At 51.4% G+C, this 18,258-nt stretch overlaps 1 protein-coding gene across 1 annotated transcript; it reads right to left on the reverse strand.

The window, feature by feature from the left end:
* Positions 1-1,613: 1,613 nt before the first annotated feature.
* On the reverse strand, positions 1,614-16,935 carry LOC131273070 (cyclic AMP-dependent transcription factor ATF-3-like). The gene is made up of 4 exons (XM_058274943.2): positions 16,793-16,935; positions 10,253-10,500; positions 5,676-5,779; positions 1,614-4,169 (listed from the first exon to the last, which is right to left on the reverse strand). Exons 2-4 carry the CDS (start codon positions 10,494-10,496, stop codon positions 3,972-3,974), a joined length of 546 nt encoding a protein of 181 aa, XP_058130926.1. The 5' UTR covers positions 10,497-10,500; positions 16,793-16,935; the 3' UTR covers positions 1,614-3,971.
* Positions 16,936-18,258: the final 1,323 nt, after the last annotated feature.

Consider the following 18,258-nt stretch of genomic DNA (forward strand, 5'->3'; position numbering starts at 1 on the left):
TGCAATGGACACAACCAATCCAATGTCCACAGAGAAAATGTGGAATGGGTGTGGGAAGGGTAGCCATGGTGGCTGCTGGGTTTGGGGAATGGGAGGAAGAGATGAGATGTGGAGGCGTTTTCCGGACGTGGAGTTGTCCTGGGTGGTGCTTCACGGACAATTACGGGACATTGTAGATCCCCCCAGGGCCCACTGGATGGAACTTGGGAGAGTGTGGGCTATGATGTGGACCATTGACTATGGGGTGCAGTGATGCTTAGAGATGTACTTACCAGGTGCAATGGATGTGTCACGATGATGGGAGAGAGTGTTGCTGTGGGGGGAGTGGGGGGTGGGGGCGGTGGGGTTGAATGGGACCTCATATTTTTTTAATGTAATTTTTAAAAATAAATAAAAAAATAAAAAATTTTTTTAAAAAAAGTGATACAGGCCCTATGGGCTTTGACTGTTCAGAAAGGATGTGAGACTGAATGTGTATTCAAAGTTGCATGCACACAGAATGTGGGCAAGATGCTAATTCAAGCTTACCTGAAATGGGGGTGATAGGTTAATTCAAAACCTATCTGGTACTCAGGCAAACACTTAACTAACAAAGTAGTTTTCTTAGGAAAAAGCATTTGACTCCCCACCCTGTATAAAAGGAACTTAAAAATTTTGCTCGAGGTTTGAAACTGGAAGCTCCCAAGTCTGGCTGGCCATCAGTAAATCATTTTTTCCTTCTCAAAATCATTCCTGAGCCCTGGCCTTTCTATATGCAAATCATTGAACCTCTCTCATCTTCTACAACACTATGGGAACCTATTATGTTTTTTAATGTAACGTTCTTTGTGATCTATTAACTTTTTAAAAAGTGTCAAAAAAACTAACACAGATCTCAAGGCAGCTCCTCACCCCCCACTTCCTCATCTGTAAGATGGGGATAGTAATGGAGGCCACGAGGCGGCGATGAGATAATGCCTGTGGGGTGCTTGCGTTGTTCCTGACTGATAAATGTTAACTGTTACTAGCACTAATCAACAACTCCTTTTAATCTCAGTGTGTGTTCATTCCTGAGACTAGTTTCTGAAAAGAGAACATAGGGAAGCTTCCGGGGTTAGAGCCTCCAGGAGAACACAGAAGGCTGCTCAATGGGCGAACTTGGCCTCCTCAGGTGGACCTTGACTGGAAAGCCCTGTTCAGTCTACAGAAAACAGTGCTCGGAGAACCCAAACCAGAGAATATGCGACCAGGAGAAGAGAACGCTTGATATGGGTTGGGGTGTCCAAGACCCCTGAAGAGAAATTAGGATCAAGGTGGAAAACATTCAGCATGTTAGTTCTGGGTGGAAGGAAAGGATTCCATTCTAGAAACCGTCCTGGGCCAGAACCCTTCAAAATTCTTCATTCTGAAATATGTGTCAGGGAAGGTGGCAGGGTGAGGGCAGGAGAGGGGAGAGAGGATGGAGTCTCCAGCCTTGCAAATGAGGACTCACCACCCCAGCAGGGGACCGCGCAAAGAAAAGACATGTCAAACTGGATGCTTGACCCTCCAAAACCCCATCCAAGTTCATTCCCTTGGACTCCCATGCTCCCTGTTCCTTCAAATGTGAAGCAAGAAATTGAAACAATAGTAAATACATTATTTAGCCTTTTGTATTTTATTGAAGTATAAAAACATAAACTTTACTACAGAAAATAAAACTATTTTAATGCGTTTTTAAAAGAATTTGCACTAACCTAACACAGTGCATTATTCAGGTCAAAATAATCTTGCCACCTTGGCCCCCCTCCATGCTTCCCCCCCACTTCTTCATCCACTGGTGTCCATGGCAGCTTAAACATTGTTTCATAATGGCTGATTGGTGGCACCTGTACACAGTCAGAGGGTAAGTTATTCAAGGGAGGTTTTCCCCTCCACCAAGACAAGGGTAACAGACCATCTCCTGAAAGAAGTGGTGAATGGTACCAACAGCAGATGGCCTCTACAGATTAGGAAGTATCCCTGACATGTAATTAAAGTAGCAAAATTAGGACACCTATGCCACGGGTGATAGAGTTTAAAGTGACCATATATAAGCTCAAAAGGGCACAGAGCCCACTGGTCTGGAGGACTAACATTCAGGGAAGCCTGCATCTGTGAAGAACAGCACTGGGAGGAGAGGGGCCCATTTCGACTTCTGGCTTCTGAGCATCATCTTTAGGCACAGGCAAACAGCAAGGAGCCTGGTTCTATTCCAGACCAAAAGAATCGTATGCCTTGGAAATTCCAGAAAAGTGAGCAGAATGTCTTTCATTGAATTATCACACCCTTCCTGTCTAAAATTTCTTTCTCCCTGCCTCCTAATTCTCTTCTGCTATTTGAAATATGTATTTACAATAATGAGACACACAGTCGGACACAAAAACTGATTTAAATCAAGCAAATAATACTTTCAGAGGACTTGTGTGGTAGAACATCAGGTGTCAAAAGCTTCAGTGGTATAGGTGCACATTTTAGGTGTTTGTATAGTCAGAGAAACTGAGAGTCGAGGTAGTTAGCAATTCAGATTTTATAACAAAATCCCACCCTAACACTTCACAAGAGGCCCATGGGATATACTTGGCACTGTGCTGCAGGGTTTGTCAATGAGAAACTGAGCAATTAGGGGCCATAGCCTGAGGAACAGGATTCAAGGTCAACTAACCTACCTAACAGCATCCCAAAGAACAAAGCATGACACTTTGAGGCTATTTGAACACCCCCAAATCAGACTGGGGGCGGGGAGCAGGGAATGACTAGATCTCAACAATTAAGAGATTGAAAAGAACAGAAACCAGCACAACACTTAGGTTTACAATATCTTGGTTCCAATATTTATTATATGGACAGGTTAAAGACATTAGGATAAATAAGTAATATTTTCCCTTACAGAAAAATTGTGATGATAATATGGAATAGGATTAAACACTCTGAAGATTTCACAGAAACATCAGAAGTTAGACAGTGGCCAAAGTCCTTGTGACTAGGGCATTTTCTCATTGCTGCAAATACTCTGGGCCAGGTTTTAAAAAATGATCTAAATGGCAAAAATGGGGCCACTAGTACCCAATAATGCTAAAGCCTTGACATCACCAGGCTTCAAGTGCGTGTCTCCACTGACTGTGCTTTTCAGTCACAAGGAAAGGAAAATGGAATTCCCTGGCCCTTCCAGCCTAGAAATAACTCCTGACCTAAGTCACTGAACAGAGTCGGACCCCCTTGAAAGGTGGATTTTTCCTTCTGCTTTCTTCCTGAGTTTGCAACAGAGGACCTGCAGGCATGCCGGAGGAGCTGGCGTCAACACCTGGGTGCCGAGGGAAAGCGGCTTTCGGTCTACACGAAGCCCGCCTCCGCCCCCCGGGGCTGACAAGCCGGCTGCTGCACATGATGACAGCTCCCCAGACTCTCCAAAACCAGGTCTGAGAACAGTCCTAGAACGGTCACACCAGTGTTGAATGAAACAAACATCAAAAGAGCACAGTGCCTAGTTTTGAAATGAAAGCCTTGCAAAACACACGTCCGGTACCTAACGGCACCTTTGCTAGAGGCCAACACACAACGCCGCTGAGGCTATTCTCACTCCATTTCCCCTCTGAGTGGTGGTGGCAGCAGCGATGAAGGAAGCGGCCCCTTCCACCCAAAGTGCAGCCCTTCTTCTGTGTGAATTCCAGTGGTGAGAGGACTGGGCAAAGGCTAGCAGGACCCTCCCCGGGGCCAGCGGAGCAACTAGGCATGGCCAGTGTGGTAAGGCCTGAACCTGGAGTGGAGGCAAAAGGTGCACTGGTCCAGGTCCACAGCCCACTCCGAGGCAGAGCAGAAGGGCCCAGCTGAGTCCCCGTGGGCCTCCCTCCTCGGGGGGTCTCTGCAGCTGGGATGGTAGAGATGGACAGGAAGTCAGACCTCCAGTGGCATCAAGGCGTTGGGTGTAGAAGGATTCAGCGAGGACTCTCCAGGTGCCCCCAGACCACAGCTGCTCAGCTCTGCAGCGCTCCTTCTTTCAGCTGTTGGATAAAGAGGTTTCTCTCATCCTCCGGAGTCCGCCCATTCTGAGCCCGGACGATACACGTGGGCCGGTGGAGGTTGAGCATGTAGATCAAGTGCTGCTTCTCATTCTTGAGCTCCTCGATCTGGGCCTTGAGTTCAGCGTTCACACTCTCCAGCTTCTCTGACTCCTGGGGGACGCGAGCAGGGGTGTCAGAAAGGGAGCCAAAGGGCAGCAAGGAGGGGGTGGCCTGAGGGAGCACCTGGGACACCCGGGCTCCTCAGGCTGGGAAAGGTTTGGCTCCCGACACAAGGCCCCACAGAGCTCAGAGAGCAGCCCCAGGTTTGGGACGACACAGGCCCTGGAAAAACCTTTGAACTTGGGGGCTGCTTCAGGGTGGCCTTGAGTTTCCACAAGGAGGCTGTGACCTTCCAAGGGCTCAGAGAGCTCCACCTCCAGCTCACAACCCACCTGCAGGGCTTCTGGACCTGCAAGGGCCCCGGGGCGGGGGAGAAACCCAGACTCGTGGTCCTTATCCTTTGTGGGTCACTGCCTGGTGGCTGCCCCCTGGTGCCCCCCGCCTGCCTGCAGATGCTGTTCCCCTGGTGCACCCCTCCCGCTGGACTTAGCCGGGGGCTCAGGCTGTCGCGTGAGCAGGAATAAGAGCTGAGAAACCAAGAACTTGACAGCAGCGTGAAAAAAGTGCAACCACTGCTTGTGAATTAAGGAAATAACTTGTTTGAGGAGATTAATTAAAGGCGTTTCATAGTGAGCCAAACGAGAGCTGGCAGCTTCCTTTCCCTGGGAAATGGATGAGTGGAGCCTCTTTAGCTGGGCTGATGTACCCTGCAGTCTGGAAGCTGCTGGACATGTTTGGACTGGCCGAGGCTGCTGGGAATCTGGGCATCAGACGCCTGTGGTTTTTAATGCCCACACCTGCCATTTACACATCCAGAGTTGCATTCATTGTGTCAACGGATTTAGCACCTCTTCATTCTGCAAATGGCATTTCTACTACCAACTACTATGTACATCTTAGGAATTGTTCAGGTAGGGGACTGCCGTTTGATATTGTTTATGAAGTCCAAAGAACAGATATTGGGTTATGTTTGTGAACTGGTCTTTTCCTCTGGGCATATTCGATTTTCTTGGATTCAGAGGTTTCACTTTTACTTGATTAAACAATGATTAAGGCTTTGATAGGTCGATATCAGTAGTACAAGGGGGTGGGGACTCACAGAGAAAACTACACAGCAGAGAAGGGAGGTTGGAGTTTTGATCCTGGAGCCTGGGAAGTAAACACCTAGAGCAGCAGATAAGGGAGGAAGGATAGAAGGCTCAATTGGACACAGCAGAGGCCCCGGGAAGAGAAGAGCCATTTGCCTGATACTTCTACACTGGCCTTGTGGAGCGAGCAGAGGAACTGAGCCCAGAGAGGAACGAGTCCCGGGAAGAGAGGATCCCAGGAAGCCTGAGCCCAGGCACATGTCGGCAGCCTTCTTGCTCCACCACCGGGCAACAGCTTCTAGCCCAAATAAATGCCCTTTATAAAAGCTCACAGATCCCTGGTGTTCTGCATAGCACCCCTTTGGCTGGCTAATACAGGGGCTCTTTAACTCCCTTTCTGCTGGGCCACGAGGGTGGGGTAGGTGAGGAGGGGAGGCCTGGGCGAGCTGGAGGGCTGGAAGGCACTCACTTTCTGCAGGCACTCCGTCTTCTCCTTCTTCTTATTTCGGCACTTGGCCGCTGCAATCTTATTCCTTTCCCGTCGCCTCTTTTTCCTTTCATCTTCTTCAGGGGCTGCCTACAAAATCCAAAAGGTGCACACTTAATGGAAGGCAAAGAACACCAACCACCAGCTGCCACGTCAAACCCACTGCATTTTACTACCAAAGAAACTGGCAATGGGGCAGCCCTAGCGCTAAGGGACCTGGAGGCGGGGTGGGTAGCTCTAGACTTTTGTGTGCAACCCTTCTGCACACACGTCGTACACGCTGGAGAATGAATAATGAAGATATCAAAGAACTGTTAGTTGAAATTACATTGGTGGGAGTGAAAGTGGCTCAAGTGCCTCCCACACAGGAGGGTTCAGTTCATGGTGCCTCCTAAGGAAGACGAGCTGACAACAAGGAGGCAGATGAGGGAACCATCGGAGTGGCAGGGGGCAGGGGGGCTTAAAAATAATAATTTTTAAAAAATTCTTTTAAAAAATTACATTGGTGATATAGTCGATCAAAATTTAGCTTATTCTAAAAATGCCTTTGGATGTTGAAATGAGTTTGATGATTCAAACTGATGACTATTGGTACTAACTGTGATCACTTAGAGCAGGAAACAATCTGTGTGTAAACATGTCCTTGCCCCAGAACCAGGAATGTCCTCCGGAGCATCCCTTAGCCGGCCTCCCCCTGCCCCTTGGTTGGCTGAGGTTTCTGCTGTGAGCCGAGGACAACGCTGTTCGCCGCTCTCCTCCCCTGGCCTGTCACGGCACCTTCACCTCCAATTCTGGTGAAGCCCAAGCAGCTCCTGAGGACCAGAAACCCAAGCCCATCCCCAGCCCAGGGCCTGGGCGCCACCTGTAGTGGTAAAGTCCACCACCCATTGTCTCGTCTAACAATAGAGTGATCCCCTCCCCAGTGTCTCCACCTGAGGATTCCTGGAAGTCCTCAGAGAACAAAACCCTGTCCTGCTTTAGGATCTGGTCCTCCACGGAAGTGAATCGGGGCCTGAACTCCCCTGAGGACTGATGGGGACTCAGATACCACCACCACCTCCGGAAGGACTGTTTTCCTTCTCTTTTGAATTAGTCAGTGACGCTGTCTTTACCTGGAGGGAGGTGGAAGGCCTCACAGTTTCGAGGCCTAGGAGTCTAGAACCATACAAGGCGTACGTCTGGGACTGAGACTCAGCTGGCCTTGACTCTCAGCCTCACTACTCACTAGGCACCGAGGCGGCAAGTTCCCAGACTCTTCTTGGTCTGTTTCCTCCTCTCTAAAATGGGAATCGATAACGTGACCTACATCATTCGGCTATTGTGAGGATCAAATCCGTTAGCCTGCTTTGAACCATGTCTAGCCTACGGTGAGTGCAATAGAAGGGTTAGTCATTATTATTATTAACATCACCACCAACATCTTCATCAAGAATTCAATGCCAGCATTTCCTTTGCAGCCCTACAGATATTTCGGAGAGGAGGAAGACGACATAGGGTTTTCTCACGTGAGAAAGTGCTTGAACATAGAGCAAATCTCAGAGTCACAGACTGTCAGATTTGGAAAAGGCTTTCTGAAGACCATCAAGTTCAACTTCCTGATTTTATGGGTGAGAAAACTGAGGCACAGAGTAGACAGTGGTAGTGTGCCAGGGATGCCCCAGGAGGCACCAGCCGATGGCCACCAGGCCAGCAGGCTACAAAACCAGGATGTACAGCCAGGCCTTCGGATCCTCGTCCTGTGTTGTCCCCACTCACCACTCCCTCAGCCACCCTCCCCCTTCGTAGCTAGCCCCTCCATCCTGTCAGCTTCCTAGAGGTGACTGGAACCTGGGAAACTGGCTCGTGTGGCCCAAATGGCCGCTGATGGGTTTCATGGCTCAGTGTTTTACTTTATTTATTTTTTTATTTCTCTCCCCTTTCCTGCCCTCCCCCTCCCACCCCCCACCCCAGTTGTCTGCTCTGTGTGTCCATTCGCTGTGTGCGCTTATGTGTCCACTTATATTCTTGTCAGTGGCACCGGGAATCTGTGTCTTTTTTGGTTGCATCATCTTGCTGCATCAGCTCTCCGTGAGTGCAGCGCCATTCCTGTGCAGGCTGCACTTTTTTCGCACTGAGTGGCTCTCCTTACGGGTTGCACTCTGTGCACGTGGGGCTCCCCTACATGGGGGATACCCTTGCATGGCACAGCACTCTTTGCGCACATCAGCACTGCACGTGGGCCAGCTCATCGCATGGGTCAGGAGGCCCTGGGTTTGAACCCTGGACCTCCCATGTGGTAGGTGGATGCTCTATCCATGGAGCCAAATCTGCTTCCCTCAATGTTTTACTTTAAAATGAGAATTATGGCAACCAAGGCGACAAGAATATTCAAGTAGGTCAGTAGTTATGTTCTCTTTCCAATAGGAAACTTTGCTTATTAAACTCACTTAAAATCACAAGATCACGGGAGTAGATGTGGCTCAAGAGATTGAGCTCCCACCTCCCACATGGGAGGCCCCAGGTTTGGTTCCTGGTGCCTCCTGGAAAAACAACAAAAACTGGACAATAAGCAAAAAAAAAAAACCAACTCAGGGAAGCTGATGTGGTTCAGTGGTTGAATGCCAGCTTCCCACATACAAGGTCCCAGGTTCAATCCCTAGACTTGGATATCGCAAAAAAAATCAATAAAAAAATTACAAGGTCACTTTGGTGAACACAGAATCAGAGCTAATGGGTTGGATGGCTTTAAGGAGTTTTTCCATGAAGTGGGCTACCCACTTCTTCTTCTAGAGAACCCTTGTTATCCTTCCAAAATGCTTTCCCTCCTTCTATGAGAACTTTCTATTTCCAATGGTCCTGTTATCTCAGCACATTCAATTAGAAAATTGAAATCTGAGTGCACCATGGTATGTTCCTACTGGACATTTTGTAGGGAAGTCTGTCTCCTCCATGATCTCCTCTGAAGTTAGATGGGACATAGCTAATGCCCATAATGATGCCTTATGGATATGGCATCATTTAGGTCACCCCAGCCACCACACATCGAGTGCTAACTACCAACCAACCCCTTTGCTAGACTCTTAACAAATATCATCTCACTTAACCCTCAGGTCGATCCAATGCTGGAATCCTTACTACCGCCCCCCACCCCCAGGATCATGAAGACGTGTAACGACTCTCCTCTTAAACTCAGTTCTGTTTGGCCATTACACTTCCCCTTGTCCAAAATACACCTGTCTTTGAACCATCTTATATGGATTTTCAAGTTGAAATCATTAAGGAAAGTCCAACAAAATGACTGACAGCTCAGCTCCTGCCACCCTTGAGACGATAGCATCGCCAGCAGCCACCTCCCTGACTCTGTTACTCCCGGAGGTCTTAGGAAAGGTGCCGAGTGGGAAGACTGCAGCACCGGACATGGAACAGAAGGTGGAGCAGCAACGGCACTGAGGCCGTGGGCATCGCTGCAGGGCGAGCGGGGCTGCTGGGCTCTGCTCCACTGTGGGCACCCGGGTCCTGGTAGTGATGAAATCCTCACCACGCTCCTGCTGCTTCAGAACCAGGCCCAGAAGGGGGTCTCATCCAGCGCCCTGGCTCCACGTACACGCTGATGGCCTCCAGCTTTCCATCTCGGGCCCTGACTCTCCTCTGAACTGCACACCCACATATCCAGCTGCGCCCTGACACCCCTCCTGAGGAGCTGGACAGATGGACTAGGATGGCTCTCCTGCTGCAGCCCCCACCCAACTTCCCACACCCTCCCAAGCTCAGCAGCAAATGGGCTTCATCCTTACTGTTGCTCAGGCCGACAACTTGGCAGTCACCCTTGAGCCCTCCCTTTCCCATACCCTATGTCCAATCTATCAGTAAATCAGCTTTACCTGCAAGAGCTCCAAATCCACCCCTTCTCAGCACCCTACTGCTCCCCTCCCGATCCACAGCCCTCTTGTCTCCTGCCTGGATCACTGCGATGTCTCTGTGCACTCCCCGCCGTCTATTCTCAACACGCCAGCCAGGGCAACCCGTTCAAAACATCATCAGACCACGCCACCGCTCCTCTCCAAAATGCTGCAATGGCGTCCTGTCTCGCTCTGAGTAAAGGGTCGCGTCTTTACAGCCTACAAGATCCAGCCTGATTGACCACCACTCACAACCTCAACTCATATGTGGTTGCCCACCCTATGCTCCCCCAGCCACCTGCTGCCCTCCGTCTGCTCCACCCCCACCCCGCCTCACTGCCTTAGTTTCACTCTTCTGCCAGGCACCCACCTGGATCCTTCCCTCTCTTTGCTCAGATCATAGGTCACTGTCAGTGAAGCCTTCCCTGGCCTCCTGCCTCACCTCTACCCCACTCTCCCTGCCCCTCCCCTGCTTTATTTTTCTCCTGTGCACTGGTCTCTCATATCATGCGTTTACTTACCTCCCATATTGTCTGTCTCCTCCCAGTAGAAGGCAAGCTTCCAGAGGGCATCGATTTAATTTTATTCACCAGTACCTCCCCCCACCTGGCACGTGGTGGGTGTGCACGTGGTAAGTGTGCAATCGATACGTGCGGAAAGATCGGACCCCGGTGGTGGAACCGACCTCAGCCTTCGTGACGGACATCTCGAGGGGCCTGTCGCTGACGGTGACCGACTCCAGCTCAGAGGACATCCGGTGGCAGAGGTGCTTGCTCTGGATGGCGAACCTCAGCTCTTCCTTGACAAAGGGTGTCAGGCTTGCAAAATCCTCAAATACCAGTGACCCAGGAGGGGACAGGCAGGGCACGATGGCAGAGGCACTGACTTCCAAGGCAGAGACCTGGCCTGGGTGTTGAGGCATCATTTTGCTGAAAGACACATCAAAACCCAAACTGCTTCAGGGGTTCTGAGGCATGGGCTCAGGTCCCCCTGCCACCCCCAGGGAAAGTGCCATCAGCCCCCAGCGCTGGTTTGTTTCCTCATTTCATGCCATCCTCATCTTGAGGGAAACAGGGTCTTAAAACACTCAGCTCAGCCACATGGATAAAATGCCTAATTGAAGTTGTTGAGGGTTGGCATTTTACACTGCTGAGCTCACAAGCACTGTTAGTTTTGACTGGAGAGCATTTATGTAAATGTAACCTCAAACCGTCTCAAAAGAGGTAGTTATTTTTGTCCCCTCATCAGTGAGACCATTACGCAACCCCACTTTTGTCTCTTTTTCAAGAAGAAACTTGGAAGGTATCTAAAATCAAGTTGAATCTATCAGTGAGTGGAAGACAAGGAGAAGGGGATCCTTGAGTTTAGCAAATACAAAACTGAAGCTTCTCTCTTAGGAAGTTGGACCTAACTAAATGAGCATGAGGGAGATAACTGCAGCATGTTCCCTCCCCCCAGGCCTTGGGGGAAGTTGAGGGGACATAAGGGAAGTAATAGCCCTTTTTAAGGTTAAGGTTGGTAAAGAAAAGACTTCAGAGTAAGAAAAATAAGGAGCCAAGGATTGGCATTTTGGGGGGTATTTTTCAGCCAGGGGTGCACGGAGAGGATTAGACTGGGAACAGAAGGGATACCCAAACCTGGTTCTGCCACTAGGAGAGGTGTGACTTAGACCAGCTACCCCAGCGCCCTGAGACTTGGAAGTCCCTGTTAGATGGCCGAGAGCTCCTTCAGCATCAGGCTCAAGTCTCCTCCAACACCGTATCGCAGAGCCTGGCCCATCCCCAGCTCATAGTACCTACTGGGCCTGGAGACAGGCTGACCAAACCAAGTGGAGAGGGGGGTGGTCCAGTCACACGGGCTCCAAGCTCCCAACTACCTCTATCGAGGAACCCAAAGAGACAATAAAAGGAAAGGAAGGGTAGAGATTGCAGCAGTTCTATGCTATCTGTTTGAAAGAGAGACCCAAAAATTTCCCCCTGCCAGGTACACCTTCAAAATGAAGAGGTGCTTATTTTGGGGACACTGGAATTGTCCTGCATGGCATTGCAATGATGGATAAAGGCCATTATACATTTTGTCAAAACCATAAAATTGTGCAAAGCAAAGTGTAAACTATAATGTAAACTATAGTCCTTGGTTAGTACAATGCTTCAGTATGTGTCATCAATTGTAACAAACGTACCACACTAATGAAGGATGTTGTTAAAAAAAAAAAAGTGTGGGAGGGGGAGGGGTGGGGTATATGGGAATCCCCCATACTTTTGAAGTAACATTTATGCAATATAAAGCTTCTTTAAAAATCAATATATATACGCATATATATACACATATATACATACATATATATACATACACACACATACATATATAAAGTGAGGCCAGCAGTGACCAATTCCCTTAATGCCTATAGTTCTCAAGAGGCAATGAGTGAGGGGACTGCCCAGGCAGACAGTCCACTGGAGAGACACTCTTACCTGGGGACCTGCATTCCATTAGCTAAATCTGGCCATTCAGGAAGCCCTCTGGCAAGTCGCTGACATTTGCCTCCTTTGCAGCAGAAACCTCACGTGCATTATCTTGTTTAATCCTCACACCAGCCCACTGACTTAGGTCCTCGCCCCATTTTATAGATGAGGTGACAAGTTTAGACAAGCTGAATAATTTGCCCAAAGCCATACAGCTAATATGAAGCAGTGCCAGGATTGGGAATTAGGTCTGTCTGACTCTAATGTTTAAGCCCTTAACTGTGGAACTGACTCCATGGGGGAGAGAGGGAAGGTGAAACAGAGATCCCCAAGGAAACGTGACTTCTGTTTAATGACTCGCCGGCCTTCATGTCAGGTGCACTCTCAGGCTGCTGCCTGCATTCCGGGCTGTGCTGAAGCGGGTCTTTCACCCACAGGGTTCCTAGACTGGGGTTAGGAGACCCAGCTCTGAGGCCCACTTCCTCACTATGTGTCCAAGCACCCAGGATCTTACCCTTCACTGGCTTCTCTTTTTCCTCTGTTAACGACAGCTAATAGCAACCATCCGATTTTCCCAGAGAGTTGAGGGAGAGTTGAAATAACAATGAATGTGCTCTAGAAAGCCTTGTGCCAATAGGAGGAGTGTTCTTACTGGCCCTCCCAGGGATCTTTCCAGCCTAGCGCCAGACTCCCTGACACAGGCTCGTGGCTCCAGGCAGGAGGGTGGCCAGTCACCCACTTTGGTCTCCAGAGCTTCCAAAGAGAATGTCTGACCTCAAAGTCCCCTTAAGATCTGAGATACACTGAGGGAGGCAAGAATTCCAGGCCAGTGAATGCCAGTGACCATTCAAATAACCCAGAAAATACCTGCAGTTCTCTTCCCAAAGCCTCATGTTGAGTCAGCTGAAGTTCTTCTATCAATTTAATCCTATAATTTTAGGATGCTGGGCAGATATTCATCTCTGCTAGGTGATAAATTCCTCAGAGAAACCAGCCTTCTAAAGCCAGAGTCTTATGGCTCTTCTCTGCTTTCATGTTTTCCTTCCCATCTCCACTTTATTCAAAACCAAATGTGCAGAGATGGAATTCAAGCTACCACTGGGCTGGCCTTTGCTTGGAGGACTGGCTGGCTGCCTTCCACATAGGTAACTTGAGTTCCACTATAGTCAAGTATAGTTCCGTTTCTCCCAGCTAATAGTAACTAAAATGCTATCTGGGTTTGGGGTTTACTGACTGGGATATTTTTCCCCCCTTCTCAGTGTAAAGTCTACAGTCCTGATGAAAGAAATTGAAAAATATCAGCATATGCAATGTTGTTATGAGAAGCATCAGGTATGCTTATTTAGAGACAGAAATGGATTGTAAAACTGTTAAAAAGCCTTTCAGAAAATACAGCAGTTGTACCTAAGATTTGGGCTTTCTCTGCACTAGGCCAAAGCTTAGCCTTTTGGGATACTTTCTAGTTACTTCTTTTCTCTTAAAATATGATTCAGACCAAACTCAGACTATATCTTCACATGGAAAACAAAGTCAAACATTTAGACAATTTTTCAGAAAATTGAGGCCATCCAACATCCCCAAACACTGAAGAAATAAACCAGTGTTTGGGAATCTTAGATTTTGTGAATTGACTTTTTTTTTTAAGGAATTGCAGGGAATGAAAAAGAAAATCAGCTAATATATCAAAACACTATCCCACTTCACACTGAAATTAGCTGTTTAAGAATTTCTCTTACGTTGACTTTCTACATTGATCTTAAAGTTGCTCAGACCTGCTACAAAGAACCTGCATTTTACTTCCACTTTATTATCTCCAATCAGAAATGGTGTCATACCATTGGCAGTTTCATCATTTTTAAGAAAGTGAAACTTACTCATGCATTTCTTTAACTGGAAATCCAGCTCCCAAATGTTATTTCCTAGTGGCTACAGCTACATTGAATTTTCACTTTTAATTTCCATCCCTTTCCACTAAGCACTACTCATGAAACATCTTACAGTTCTGGGAAACCAATGGCGGGCCTGCACTCACCCCATAACCCGGCCTTTCTCCCAGGCCACTGGAAGGCTGGAGGAGTAAGGCTTCCGGACCAGAGATGCTGGCAGGCCTCTCACCACCACGCAAACCCAGTGCCCACCAACAGGGGACTCACCCTTCCTGGGCCTCAGTCTCCTCAAGTATAAAATAGACCAGTAATGCCTGGCCCAGCTCCCCCCAGGCCGTCATGAGGCTCATGTGAGATTTGTGAAGGTGGATTCTCACCCGCACACTGGCAGCCATTATTACTGTGGTTCTACTTTCCCCGCTTAGGGGAACGCATTCTTTTGGTTTCAATGCAATTTAGTCCCGTTAGTCAAAATTTAACTGGAACCTTCAAGAAATCCTGGTCATTTCACAGCCTCTTTTGCTCTTCGATTGTCTCTGGGTTCCTGGCACACCAGGTTAATCCCCACTCCACCCCCACCACCTGCACGTTTCCCTCATGTTACCTACTTGAGAAAGAACCCCTTTCTCACCCAGTAAACCAGTTCTCCCTTGAAAAGTTTCTACGGTGTCCCTGCTATGTCCTTCCTCCTCCCCTACCCTCCTCCTCTGCCCTCCTCCCCTGCCTGGGCAACACTTGAAGTCAGTGACTCTGTGCCAAGTTCAGCCAATTGTAAAAGAAGGAATCACGGTGTCGATCCTACAGTCATCTAGGGCAGATCCTAGGTCAGATCCGTAAACTGAGGCCTGAGGCAGAGACTGGCCCCAGGCCCTAAAGCTGGTGAGTGGCCCAGCCCAGGCTGAGCAGCTAACTACAGTCTTTCCTTTCACCCACTAGCAAGGACCCACATGGTGAGTGATCCACCAGCAAGGCAACCGGGCAACAGAGCCACTGGCCAGGTAGATGCGGGTCCACAACCCTCGTCACCCAGTGCCCACCACAGGGGACACTTTGGCAGCACTAAGGGACCATGGAAAGACAGGGAGTTTAATAGTGGCTCAGAGGGAGGGGGGAGAACAGAAAAATGACAGGGAGGGTCCAAAGGCTCCCACAGGCACACTTGGTCCTGGCTGTATCTTGTGCCGCTGGGGGCCTGGTGCTACCTTCCATGCTATGTCTGAAGCCATCCAGGTAACAAGTGCAAGCCTCCCAGACACCCCCCACTCCCTCCCCGCCACCCTCCACTCCCCTTGGTCTAGGAAAGCATCAAAGTAAGAGACTATAAGTTGTAGCATTCCTCTACAACAAATGGTAAATGTTTAAAACAAGGGAGACAGTAATTCCAATTTCGCCTTCATTTCAAGTTGGGGAGACAGAGGCCCCAAACAGGTGAGGTGCTTTTCACCCACACTGAAATAAGGTGCGTTGGGACCCTACCCAGATTTTCTAGCTCCCAGTTATGTTTTGTTTCTCTGGCTCTATCAGGGATTTAGCACATCTTTATTTGTAAGGAAGCAGATGTCATTTAGGCAATGAAATTAGGGAAAAGAAACCGGTTAAGGGGGAGGGAATTCAGTAGATGGGAGATGGAAATGGAGAGAGGCGGGGAAGGAGAGAAGGAGCAGATGGGTGGGGAACCAATCCAAAGGAAGGAAAGGGAGAAGGGAAGAGATGCTCTACAGAGACGTCCCCTCTCCCCACTGCCTCTGAGGCTGGCCAGTGCCATCAGATAGAGATCCCCAATTCTAGTCCCCTCATGGCCCCCTTTCTTTCCCTGACACCTCTCTGGAACCTGAGCATCTTCAGATAGAAAGGACCTTCGTGGCGATCCCGCCCATCAGCACATCGTACTCGCCGACAGGCAGAGGGGGTCGGCAGAGTATTATGTACCCACATTTCCCAGCCGGAGATATGAGGGTTCGAGAACATCAAAGGCAGTACAAGCTCGCAGGGTTCTGGCCACTGGACCATAAAGTCCTTCCCTCAATTATCTGAACAGGCGGCCCCACACAGTCTATTTCCCTTGGTGGGCTCCATGGGCACAAGGCCAAGAAATACGCGGACCCATGAGAGGGAAACCCAGAACGAGAGTCACCAGTAAGAGAGAAAAGCGTTCGAGAGACTTGGGAAAGGAAGTCCCAGGCCCAGGGAGCCCGACCCGAGCCCGTCCCGGGAGCCCTCTCCGCCTTCCTCCGGGAAAGCGACTCGAGCGCGCGCCACCTTCGACAGGATCCGACTAACTTTCTCTCCCGGCTTCCCCGAGGTCCTGCCGCCCATCGCTCCGGGGTACTCAAGGAGACCCCCAGCGGCTGCGTCCGCGGCCCCCGCCGGCTCGCGCCTTCCAGGTTCATTCCGCTCGGCGCCTGCGGACGCGCTCGCGCGAAGCCCTGGCCCCCGCGCCCGTCTCCCAGCCCGGACAGCATCCGCGCCGGAGCGGCGGGGCTCCGGCACGCCCCGAGGGATGGAGCCGCCCCGGGGATCCGAGGAGCCTCGGCTACACCCGCGCACCCACCTGCCCTCGCCAGCAACCAGCCCGGGAGGTGCACCCCGAAGCCCGCTGCAGCGCGGGCGCCCGCCCTCCCCGTCACCAGGAACCTCTCGCACCTCAAGTCAAAAGAGAAAGTTCTTTCACTTTTCGAGAAACTTTCGGAAGCTCGGAGAAGCGGCCACGGCTGGGAAAAGTACCGCCAGCGTTCTTCCCAAGCCGGAAGCGGGGGCCGCGGGGCAGGGGTGGGCGGCGGGGTGGCGGGGTGCCGGGCAGGTTCCCAGAGGGGTGCGGGCAGGTGCCCAGGGGGCGCGCCACGCTCTCCGCGCTTGCTGTGGGCGTTCACCTGCTGCCTCCACTCGGGGCGGCTGGGCTCCGGGGGGCGGGCGGCTGTCTGTCCCGCCGGCGACGGCCGAGGAGGCACCACCCGCGCGCTGCCCGCCTGGTGCGCTCCGGCAGCGGCCCGGGGAGAGCGCTGTGCTGCGCGCGCCTCGCTGCGTGCGACAGTGGCTTGGAGCGCGTTGCATCACCCCTTTTATAGCCAGGGCCTGGCAGCGCGCCCCTTTACTCTGAGTTACCAGGCCCCGGCTGACGTCATGCTATTAATAGTCGTCGTCGTCGTCGCCCCCCCCCTCTCCCCAGCAGAAAGCATCAGAGCCAAGGAGGTCGGGCTCGGGCTGGGGGAGGGGGGAGGGTGCGGCCTGGTGATGCAAGCGGCAGGAGGAGCCGCCCAGCGCCTGGGACTCCCGCGCACCCGCCCGCCTGCCCTCCCTCTCCATATCAGGCCCGGAGCCGCCCGGGCCCGCCGCCAGAGGTGCGTACTCGCCGCTGCGTGTTCCAGGCATGAGCCAATGGTGCCCAAGCCAGCGGCATGACTCCACCGCGCTGGCATCTCTCCCTCCGCCAGGACCCCGGGGCAGGCGCGGCGGGGCATGGGGGGATCGGGGCCCGGCAGCCGTCCGGCCGAGGGGAGGCCGGGAAGGGGGCGCCCCCTTTCCCTCCAACGCGGGCTGGCTTTCTGGAGCTTCCCGGAAACGCCCCTCTGCCGCAGGCCCTCTCCTTCTCAATAGTGCGTGGGACAGGTGCCCGAATTCACCACGCAGTGACCCTGCACCGTTACTGGTGTGACCTGGTGACAGAGACCGCGGGAAGCCAGCCGGTTCTCACAAACACTGAAGGTAGCTCGCCAGCCCCTGGGCGTCGCCAGGCCCCGCACACTCCACGCAAGTTCACTAGCAGAAACGCCTCGGGGCTCACTGCGGACACGATTCCGAGGTGATGGCGAGTGATAGGATGTGGTCGTCAGGATTTTTATTTTTTACCCACAAAGTGATTGAAACAGACTGGGAGATTCTTGGGTGAAAATTACAGGAGCGTAGATAGCTAAGGGACCAGGCAGAGGGGAGAAGGAGAAGGTGCCTCGGGTCCCCGCGGGCCGGGCCAGGCGGGGGTGGGTGTCACCCCGCAGGGGGCCAGCGATTAGGGAAAACTCACTGTCACCTTTCTAGGGGGGTTCTGCGCCCAGAGCGGCTCGGGAAGGGACCCTCCCGGAAGCACTGGCCGCAGTCAGAGTGGGCCCGCGGGATGCCGGGCCGGGACTCAGGCCAAGACCTCCCCATAACTGTGTCTGAACCTTGAAACAGTTTCCCGGTTCCGATTCCCCAGCCCAGCCTTCTCCGATCCGAGCGCGGAAGGACCAGGGACCTTCTCGACCCTCACAGACCACCAGCTGTGGATGCGCATGGGGCCTGGGACTTTCCGAACGTGCCCTGCAGGGAGACCAAGCCAGGACGGTGGGTTGGGGGCACGGTG

This window comes from Dasypus novemcinctus, chromosome 13, assembly GCF_030445035.2.
Source record: "Dasypus novemcinctus isolate mDasNov1 chromosome 13, mDasNov1.1.hap2, whole genome shotgun sequence".
NCBI classification, from domain to species: Eukaryota; Metazoa; Chordata; class Mammalia; order Cingulata; family Dasypodidae; genus Dasypus; species Dasypus novemcinctus.

Bases quoted from the DNA above. Each gene is read 5' to 3' on its own strand.
- LOC131273070 (XM_058274943.2), bottom strand. From the start codon at position 10,496: ATGATGCCTCAACACCCAGGCCAGGTCTCTGCCTTGGAAGTCAGTGCC. The intron at 5,780-10,252 runs GTTCCACCACCG...TTTTGTAGGCAG, and splicing joins CGTCACGAAGGCTGAGGTCG to CCCCTGAAGAAGATGAAAGG. The intron at 4,170-5,675 runs GTGAGTGCCTTC...CGCGTCCCCCAG, and splicing joins AGACGGAGTGCCTGCAGAAA to GAGTCAGAGAAGCTGGAGAG.